The following is a 10,830-nucleotide window of genomic DNA, read 5'->3' as shown; positions in this document are numbered from 1 at the left end:
TGTGCCAGCGCGTGCTATAATTTCATCATATTCGAAGTCACCTGATGGCTCTGAACATATCACGGGGCGTCTTTCTAGCTGGGACAGTGTTCAACGTGTAGAGAGGGTTCCCAGACTCTCTTGCTCCAAACCAAGACGCTTTGTCTATTGTTCGTGTGCCGAAGTGTCATTTAGCCGCCAGTAATCCGAGCCAAATAGTTTTGTTGATAACATTCCACCGCATTTCGCTCAAGAGTAATACAGTACTGAGATTCTTCGAGAACCTGAAATATACGAATATTCTCTCGCTCCGGGCTCTGCATGAGCTCAAGCCAAATAAAGCGAGAGAGGTACATATTTCTTGTACAAGGTAGATTAACTACTGTATTCTAACATACTTTGAGTCTGTTCCATAGCAAGTGTCCACACAGATTGCGAATTCAATCAGACATGCATTACAGGTCAAGGTGGAACCAATTATTCACCTCTGCTTGTGGAGTTTTCGAATTCCTGAGCCGAGGCAAATAATTGCCTTGCGCACCATGTCGTCAGTAAATTTTCGGTCACACTGTTAACAAGGTGTGGAGCCACGAGCTTCGACCATTATTCACCCTTGTGGAGTTTTCGAATTCCTGAGCCGAGGCAAATAATTGCCTTGCGCACCATGTCGTCAGTAAATTTTCGGTCACACTGTTAACAAGGTGTGGAGCCACGAGCTTCGACCACCACAGGTGATCACAAATGAAGACAGGCATTATTGCTCGATGTTTGTGAGCGTCATACCCACTCAAGCTCTTGGGAAACCTCAGTCGAATCGACCGAGTTTTGGGCATCATAAGGTGAGAGCGTTGTACCTGGCTAACTATGAAATTACACCTAGAATGGCCATATTGACTAATAATCAAGGGATGCTGGTTGGATATCCAGTGACGTTAAACGCAGGGACGTTAACGAGCCTCCATACAACGTGGGCTGTGAATAAAACGCACCAGCGGAACGGAGCCGAGATTTGCATAGCACCCAGTTGATGGAGTTGCGTCAAATTCTTTTGTATACCGGCAGGGGGAAGTGGAAATCTGGTGGGCTAACATAAGAGTTACCTGAAATGTACAAACAGCTACGTGTGCCGAAATTGTTTCTTAAGATAACAACATCTTATTTTCCAGAGGTCATCGGTCTCCAAAATTCTCATGGATCCTCTGTGCGTTCAAGGATCACGGGTTACTACCCCGATCTTCCGAGTTTGAATGCTTCTCGAAATAGAGGGCTGTCTCGGACAGGACTAAATCTCTATTGAATATTATCCAAACTATTCACATCACTAGGTTTCAGTAGGCAAGTGGCAACTGGATATGTGAAACCTCCTTCCAAGAAATCGTCACTCGAGTGGCCAGTCAATGCAGGACCGCTTGATGTGGATTCCTTTACTGAAGACTAAGTGACCCGATGTCCTCTCAATGTAAAGGCTAATCAGACTGCTGACCAGCCGCATCATGGTAAAACGGCTACTGGCCAGACGGTCGAAGAATCAAAGCTCTTCTATTTACGTTGCTAATGTTTAAAAGTAACTTAGTTATTTTGGCCATAACTGAACTTTTGGAAACAGCCATTCAGAGCTTGCATGAATTTCACCATAAATCGGTTTCATCTACATTATGATTGAGCTATTGAATAGAAGCATGGGATCTATGAGTTGCTGTTGCCCTAAAGAGTGGGGCCGCACCTCCAGCTGATGAACATGATATCCATGATAGTTGTTTTGGGCTTAAGGTTAAGCATTCCTTGCCAAATTCGCTTATTAATTATCATCAATCTACCAGTGAGGCCATGGAGCATACAGCCCAACAGATATGTTTTCGAAGAAGCATTTCCCACTGCCTGTTTATGCTTCTCACAGATGGCTTGTTATGTTTGGTTAGATAGGGCAATTCAGCTACAAACGAGGGATTTATTGGGAATACCTAAGCAAAATCGACGAAACCTCAATGAGTTAACATGTTTTGTGAAGTATTCTCATTAGGCAGATACAGTACATATTGCTGCTTCTCGGTACTGGGCTGAGCTCTTTGAAATTGCTGAGAGAATTAGAGACTAGTCGAGGTAGAGAGGCTGGAAGAAAAGATATCTGGGTTTGCTCCAGGAACAATTTTTGGAATTTTCAAAAACGTGTCCCAATGGTCTTGAAATTCACAAACTTGTAGCGAAGAACGCAGTTAAATTCATGTACTGAACTTGAAGGCTACGAATCTCGGTGTCTAATCTATCAGAGGCTCATTCGCAAGGAACTATTGCAAGGAGTAAAGGGCATGGTGCGGACTTATTTCCGACGGAAACCATGTCAAAGCAAGGTGCCACACGGTGGATACTACTGAAGACGCGTGCGAGTACTATTAGCTTTTCCCATAAATCCGCGATTAGTGCAGCGACACTGGCCACAATGCTGCCCTTTATCTAGATGGACGGGAAGAGTAAGGTGTGGTTGATTGATACAGGGGCAGGGATATCACTTAGGCAGAGAGGGGACCAAGCTGAATTCAGACCGTGCGGGCTAGCCGTCAGAGCATTAGGTGGACATCGACTGAAGACTAACGGATTCTCTATGCACCCAACACGCCTAGGCGAGACGTCCGTGGAGCACGCGTTCCGGATCAGCCTAGATATAGAGCAGACAACATTGGAAGCAGATGTTCTCAAGAGCACAAAGCAGGGAAAACTGGTGAAAAGCTATGGCACAGTCGATATTGAAGATGAACCAAGAACTACCGTGATCGAGCTGCATGTCCGCAAGATTACGTTTTGTAACGTACCGTCAGTACAGTCCACTGTCAAGGAATATTCCGAACAGTTCGCGGACGATGAGGATCCGTTAGGCTTCTACCCGTGGACTGACCACGAATTTCCCCTGTCGTCCGAACGATTTCGACCTACGGCCTCCGTTCGCTGCCGCTCCAAAAACAGATGCAAGAGATGTTGAAAAATGACATAAGCAAAGAAGCCAAAAAGCCGTACAACTCCCCAGTTGTGCTTGTAAGGAATGCAAACGGAAAATACAGGTTTAGAGTGGATTTCCGGCGCTTGAATGAACTGACCGTAAAACGGGTGGTGTTGTCCGTGATACCTCGCGTCTTGAGACGGAAGCATGTCGTCGAATGCCATGATATTGCACATACAGGATGCACCAAGTAGTACGACTTACTTCGCAGATGACCGACTGGCCCGGGATGAGAAGTGAGGTGATGGATTATGTGGTGTCCTGTAAGCTGTGCCAATTGATGAAAGGGAACGAGGCAGGGGCAAGCTATTCCATGGAACATGGTCCTATCTCAGAAATCGGCCAGTTATGATCCGGTGATCTCACGGACCCCTTTCCAGTGACAACTAGCTGGAAGCAATATATCGTGATAATGACAGAACAACTGTCGCGTTAGATCGAGGCGGCAGCCTTGCCTAATTTACGGGTGACTACGAGCAGCAGAGTGGTATTGCATCACATCATGGCCAACCATAGCGTGCCCCGATCAGGGGCCATGCTTCAAGAGCGAGGAGTTTGGGGATTGCTTGCAGAGTCCGGGTATTAGAAGGGGGTTGATGAAATTTGGTGTCATGCGAACGGACTTCAAAGGGGGAGCTGTGTAACGGTGGATACTACTGATGAGGCACAGGAGCAGTGTCTTCTCGGAAATCCGCTTCACCTCTCTTGAAAAGTGTGATCTATTGAGGAATTGGTTGAGTCGCTTTGTAGCGTTTGCTTGCATTTGAGTAACAGTCAATGAGTATCCAGGAAAGTTCAGGAAGACGCGTTCAAGGAGGCGATGGATAAATAGTTTTGTATAGTTTTGCTCCCCAGTCCAATAGTCCAATGTATCTAGCTTTGTAGTACGCAGGTTGTTACGGGCCCGGTTGGATGGGGATTCTGGAGAACGCAGAAGTACATTGATATCCTTGTCATTTGAAAGCCGGTAACATTTAATACCGGTACATTTAATATCTGGTATGCTTCAGGGTTGTCACGCACGTGAATGAATGCTTCAGCTGGAAGTGACGTGAAGCAATGGGAATATGTGATTGGTAAATGATTTGGATCAGAGAATCGACGGTGATCGGGGTCACAGTGGAGGTACTTTGTTGACCAGAGTGCCACCTAGTTGGCATGGTGCATAAGCGCTAGTTAAAAGAACTAGCCATACAACCCATCGTCGATTCTTACACAGAGACACTTGGGACAATTTTCCTTGTTTTTTTCTTGTCTTAAATTTATGGGTTGCAGAGCGACACGCGGTTCATACTGTTGGGCCAACGGTGTCGCCAATTGTTTTATAGGAGATTTACATAAAGTCTATTGATTGCAAAAATATGCATGAAAAACCATTTAAAAATAGCTCCAATAGCTTCAAAACTGTTGGGAAAATTCGGCGCACCTGAATATTTGACAACTTAGGATTGGACCTTTTCAGGTGAAAAGAAGGACACGGTAAATTGCAAAGTTAACCTTGTTTCGCATTCGAACAAGACAGGTCGGGGAAGTATCATATGATCCTTCAACGCACAAAGGATCGATCGGATATTCGGAGACCAACGACAGCTGGAAACTCGGGCGTGGTAAATAAAGGGAAATTTTCGGCACTTGTAGCTCGGGGCTTATGTGGTTTTTCAACAGTTATTGCATATAAAGACAGACACCGTTTGGCTGTGTATAGCTCTGCAGTACTAATATACTTGAGGCCGAGACTAGTTTGGTGCAGAGTTTTGTAGGGTTGCCGAGGTTCGGTCCTCGGCCCAGGATTGAAAAGTTTCACAGCTAACCGTCTTTCATTCTTTGACTTTATTTCTCAACGTGGTACGCTTCCCAAAATCTTGCTTTACGAGGGATGCGATTGGAACGATTGTTTTGGGATGAATGATATTCTGGCATACGTGGCACAGGTATCCACCCGATGATTCTCAGGCTCCTCCTTCGTGATTGCAGTTCGCTACTGCCGAATTCGTTAAATTGCGCAGGCATGTATCAACCGGCGTGCAAAATCTGTATCCGAGGCGTAACCTCCTCGTAGAAGCATCACTCACGCATGGGTTAAATGTGGGTTCTCACTTGAGTAGCTTTGTTTACAAAATTTTTACGTATTGTCAATCCAAGATAATGGTTAAGCGCTGAACGATAAAGGCTGATTATCAAGTGTTCCGCACAAACTGACCAGAAGCACCGTGTACTGGAAACTGGTGTGTTTGGCGACCGTGAGGACAGTCAGTAAAAATTCAATGAGGAAGGGTTGGAGTGTTGTGGGATGGAAACAGCTGTATATAAGATAAAACTGCTTGGTCATTAAACTTGATTGGTTGGTGGAGTGGTGAACGGTTGCCTGATTAGAAAAAAGACAAATTTGCAAACTAATTTGTTTCAAAGAGAGACTCAGCTGAGTCACTGCTGAATCCCTCATGTGTGCTATTCTCCAACCGAATTTGCTGCACAAAGCCACCTAGGTTTCGTTTGGGTGGCCTGATTTGTAAAATCACAATATTTCTCTGCACCTAATGGTGATGGACTAATGGAAACAGCTTATCAATCTCTGACAGAACATATAGGGCTGTATTACGCTCTCCGGAAGGCCTCCACCTCGTTTAACCATTTTGGAGTTCATGATCACCGTCAATCGTGTGCTTCACCTGAACAGAAATTGAACATTAACAAAATACACTCAGTTGCAAACAAATTTGCTTTTGCGCGAGACTCACTCGGAAACCACCTGAACTCTTCGTTTTGATGCTTTCAATCAATTGAAAATGCTGCACCAGGACATCCCATGTTCAGTCGGAATAATTCAAGCTCTTGCCTTAAAGAATGGACGGCACACCCAACTGACCCCGTTTTATATCATCATGGTTTCAACCATCCGGCTCAAGCATTCTCCTAGATTGTCAAGCTGTCTCCGAATTCACTACTAGACATATCATTAAAAGACGCCTTTGATTTCCAGATTATGAGACCCTGAAGCTTTCGGTACAAGGTGATAATATTTACCCTATCGGGATAGGGTTGTACTTCCTGATTAAGGGATACCTTGTCCAATAACAAGCCACTCGGATCGTTGGCTAGCCACGATTGACCAAGTGTTATTGTGTGCAGTTGCTTACCAGGGAGTTTGGAGTATGCTGCTCATTATTCACTATTCCGAAGTCGTTTACTTTACTGTCGGAAAAGTCGCACGTTCTAGTTGCTGTGTTCAGGTATGAGATTATGATCAATTCCTTTGTTCAAATCTAATGATCCTTCTGTAACAAGCTTTCATGCCACCAGAAGTTAGCACGAAGAATGAAACAATGTCATATTGTCCAAGCGGAGACAGAAGCATTCGAGTTTTATAGATTGAGTTTCAACCCTAAAATTCCAGCCAGCAGGTTCTCGCCTTAACCACAAATCCATTTTGAGCACATACTAATTCTAAACGACTGGTTATGCTGGGGCCTTCCAAAGTCAAATCCAGCCTGGACATCAAGTTTTGATTTGATTTGTACCCTGCGGGATTCCAAGACCTTTGAACCAACCAGAAAACATGCTGGCCCACACTGAATATTCCCCGACCAGGTGGACGGAAATGACTTCGTTTAGCCCCAACACATGCCAAAATCCCTCTGAAAGATTGTAAAACGCAAGACGAAGAGAACTTGTATAGTTATGCCACGCACTCAGTTATTCAATTCTTTTGCAACGTAAGCACGAGGAAGCCTCTGTGCCGTGCATTATGAGCAAGAATATTTGTATGCTATTGGGCGGTTGACAACGATGTGGCTGTTCAGCGGTGTGATTACCCCTCACATTGAGATGACGTCGCACCACGCGCCGACCGACTGTAGCTCTGACGGCGTCAAACACGGTGATTATGACGCCCTGAATACCATGCTGCGGCGAGCTAAAAGCTCAAACAGCATGGTGGTTCCCGGATATTTGAATGCATGAGTGTGCAGGTTTAGCTTATCTGAGACTCAATTAGGAGGTCGACACGAAATGAACTCGGTACGAACGGACAATGGGGAACGATTGCTTTAGCTGTGTGCTGATCGCAGGCTGTTTTTATGCAGCACTAACTTCCGAAATAGCCGAAATCGCTTGTCCACTTGGTGTCCTTCAACGGCATTCCGGCCGCAAACTCAAATCGCCAACATTGCTACCGGTTACCAATGGCGCGGATCAGTAACTGACTACCGGTAGTTTTGGAATACTGTTGCGGATTCTGATCACGCGCTCGTCCAGGGTCGCGTCTCTCTACGTTTTCCCGGAACCGTAAGGTGCGGAAGAATCGCCTGGCAACTGCGAGACCGGCAGATCCCGATGTCAGACGGACTTATCAAATTGATCTTATAGAGTCTCTTCCCAATGCTCCACTCATGCTGGTACGAGAGTGTCATCTCCTTGCATAGTGCTGGGAATTTTGCCTGTGGTACAACCCAACCAGGCGCACCCAAGACCGAAACGTGGCACTACTCAAATCTTAGAGAAATATTCCAGCCGGTCCCGAACATAATCGGTGCGAAGAGTTATCAGACGTCAAGTGTAAGTGAGCGTGCGAGCCGACCGTGAAGTAGGGTGGACACAGGGAGCCAAAGAAATGGAAGAGGCCCAGAAAGCCGGTAATACCCGAAGATTATTTCAATTGACCCATGCAACCAGTCCCCGGAAACCACCTGTGAGCGAAACCATCAAACATCAGAATGGAACGACCATCTCGAATAAAGAAGAACGCCTCGACCGGCGGGCTGAATACTTCGAACAAAAACTGCCGTGGCCACCAGCTGGCACTGATCTGGAGCCAACAATTGAAGTAGAACCCCGAACGGGGAGCGTGGAAATACATAAGACCACGGAGATTTCCGACTGCATATATTCCCTCAAGCGCCTCCGGGCTCCTGGTCCGGATGACCTCCCACACACATTGTTCATGGACGGGGGTGATATTCTCAGTCAGCGCTTGTCCGATGTGTTAGTTGCATTTGGCAAACGGAGTCTGTCCTAGTCGACTGGGGAGAATCGGTGATAGTGCCCGTTTTAAAAAAAAGGCGCTTAGAAGTGTGGTAACAACAGGGGTATCACCTTGACCCCGGTCGTAACAAGACTGTTGGCGTCAATTGTATTTCGTCGCCTTGCGGTGGCTCGTGAGATATGGACATGAGAGCAGCAAGCGGGATTCCGGCCTGATAGGGATTGTGTTGTCCAAACCTTCACACTGCGTCAGGTGCTAGAACAACGCCGTACGTATAAGCGACCCACGATTCTAATATTCCTGGATTTCCGAGGTGCATTCGACTCAGTTGGTCGGTCTGTTCTTCTTGAGACGCTTGAACACCAAGGAACGCCCCGGGAGTTTGTAAACATAATACGTTCTTTGTATTCTCAGACTTCCGGACATTCGAGAGTGTACGGAGAACTCTCCAAAAGCTTCCGTACACAAAGCGGTGTCCGTCAGGGATGCTTACTCTCGCCACTCCTTTTTAACTCCGTGATCGATGAAATAATGAGACGAACGCTGGAGGGTCTCCAAAACCCTGGTGTTCAAATAGCCTCTGAAGAAAACCTTGTCGATCTGGAATATGCAGACGACATCGTTCTCATGTTCGAAGAGGAGAAGGATGCGCAAGTCATTTGGATCAACTGATCAAAGTCATCCCGCCCTTTGGTATGCACTTTGCACCTACAAAGTGCTTAAGTCATGCTCGTGAACGTGCAGTCACTGAACATGCCACTTACAATCCAAGGAGAGGTACTGGAAGTTGTGGAGCACTTTACGTATCGTGGAAGTTGTATTAGTTTTGATTGTAGTGTGACAGATGAGGTGAATGCACGGCAAGGACCGCTTTTGCTGATTTGAGACACCTATGGCGTCAAAGCCGCGTATCTCTGAATGTCAAGGGATGTGCGTATCAAATTACAGTACGGGCTGTCTTGTTGTATGGCTGTGAGACTTTCCCTATTCGAGCAGCCGAACTGAGACATCTTCAGGTGTTCGACAAACGTTGTCTCAGAACCATAGCTCGCGTGGGTTGGTGTCGGCGAATCCGTAAAGAAACAGTTAGAAAGCGCGTTTCCGTTTGTGCGACGGGTACTTCCAATGACGGATGTGTCCAGCACCAGAAGCTGCGTTGGTTGGGACATGTGTTGCTATGCCGAACCATCGTTTGCCGAAGACAGTGCTGTTTTCCATGCCCAACTTATTGTGGCGTAAACAGAGAAATGACCATCCCTTGACTTGGCAGAGGAGCATGAAGGAGATCACGAAACGCCGGGTGCTGTCGGTGCAACTGGCTTTCCAGGATACGGACCGCGTGATGCTTACTGTGCCTGGTTGGAGACACTACAAGATATGGCTGCCAACCGATGTCCGTGGCATTCTTGTTAGTTTCTATCCGGATCGCCTAAGCGAGTAAGTAGAGGTATAGGCACCTCGGAATGATTGTGTTAAGCTAGCACTAAGTACCTTCCTCGTACGCCTTTATTCTTTTCTTTACAATAAGGCTTTCAAATGAATCATGGTTGTACGGCAATGAAGCGTTGGTGTCGAACACTGATGCCATGCTGTCAATGAAGACGATGATAATGCAGGCAGAGTTTGGCTAAAGTGTAGACAGGGTTCCTGGACTTTCTTGCTCCAAGCCAAGAATATTTGTCTATTGTATGTTTGTCAGTGTCGGAGTGTCATTTAGCCGCCGTTTATCCGAGCCAAATGGTTTTGTTGATAACATTCCACCGCATTTCGCTCAAGTGTGCTAAAGTACTGAGATCCTTTGACAACCTGCAATATACGAATGTATCTTGTAGTTCTGGGCTCTGCTTAAGCGCAAACCAGATAACGCAAGAGAGGTACATATTTCTGGTACAAGGCAGATTAACTGCTGTCATTCAAACACACTTTGAGTCTGTTCCATACTAAGGGTCCACACAAATTACGAAATCAATCAGACATGCTTAACAGATCGAGGTGGAACGAATTGTTAATTTCTGCTTGTGGAGTAGTTGGATTTGTAATAAAGGAGCCATTATTGCTTATTACACACGATTAGTCGACTCTAGAAAATTTAGCGCAACTGAATTTAGAGAGGTTCCATTCCGAATTTGATGACGACCTAGATGTGGTTTGGCCAAAGAGAAGTGCACCAAAACGAAAAATGCCGAAGATTTGTTTATTTTTCTGTTCGCACACGGTGAGGTTTGTGGGAGCAAGACCAGTGTTATGCATCCTCTGAAGCCGGTTGTTCTTCAGCGGCAGGTTCCTGAGCTCCTCCACGTCGCGAATCCTGTCCACTTACATCCATCAGCGGTTGTTCGTTTTTCCTGCTCTCTATTTTCAGAGGAGACAATACAATGAAGCTCGGGACCATTTTCTGAATATCGAAATTTGGTGACAAATAAATCTGACCAGTAAATATGAAGAGACGCAATCAAATTTCCAGTAAACACTGAAACCCAACATTTCTGGTCGTAGTTGTATTAGTCACAGAAGAATAGGATAGCGGAATATAAAAGAACTAGTTTTGCTATAAGTTGCTACGAGTTTGACTTCCGTAGTGGCAATATGATTCTCTAGGATGTACATCAAAATGGTCATTGTTGTAGAGTGGGATGGCTGAGAATTGGAAATAGCTGAAATTAACTCCCAGGAGCTCAGTTATGACTTAGGATTTCGGAGTTGAACTGGTAGTCATCCATTACGATTTCGTATGCTTAAATGTTCCATCGGAAGTGACCTGACCTTGTGCGATTGGTAGGCGAACTCAGAAAATACGATGAAGATATCCGACAACTTGCTTCGTGAAAATTTCGTACGACGATGCGAATCGGTAAGTACAACCCATCTGGTGTAAATA

General features: G+C 45.7%; 1 protein-coding gene across 1 annotated transcript in view; it reads left to right on the top strand.

Moving 5' to 3' along the window:
- Positions 1–10,749: 10,749 nt before the first annotated feature.
- Positions 10,750–10,830, top strand: part of T265_04244 (hypothetical protein) — a gene marked incomplete at both ends in the record, with an annotated part of 13,393 nt that continues 13,312 nt past the window's right edge. The window contains one exon of the mRNA XM_009168937.1: positions 10,750–10,803. Within this exon, the coding sequence (XP_009167201.1) occupies positions 10,750–10,803 (54 nt within the window). The remainder of the gene's footprint in view (positions 10,804–10,830) is intronic.

This window comes from Opisthorchis viverrini (assembly GCF_000715545.1).
Source record: "Opisthorchis viverrini unplaced genomic scaffold opera_v5_68, whole genome shotgun sequence".
Lineage (NCBI taxonomy): Eukaryota > Metazoa > Platyhelminthes > Trematoda > Opisthorchiida > Opisthorchiidae > Opisthorchis > Opisthorchis viverrini.
Note: the sequence above shows the minus strand (reverse complement) of the source record. Positions and strands in the feature narration are given on the sequence as shown.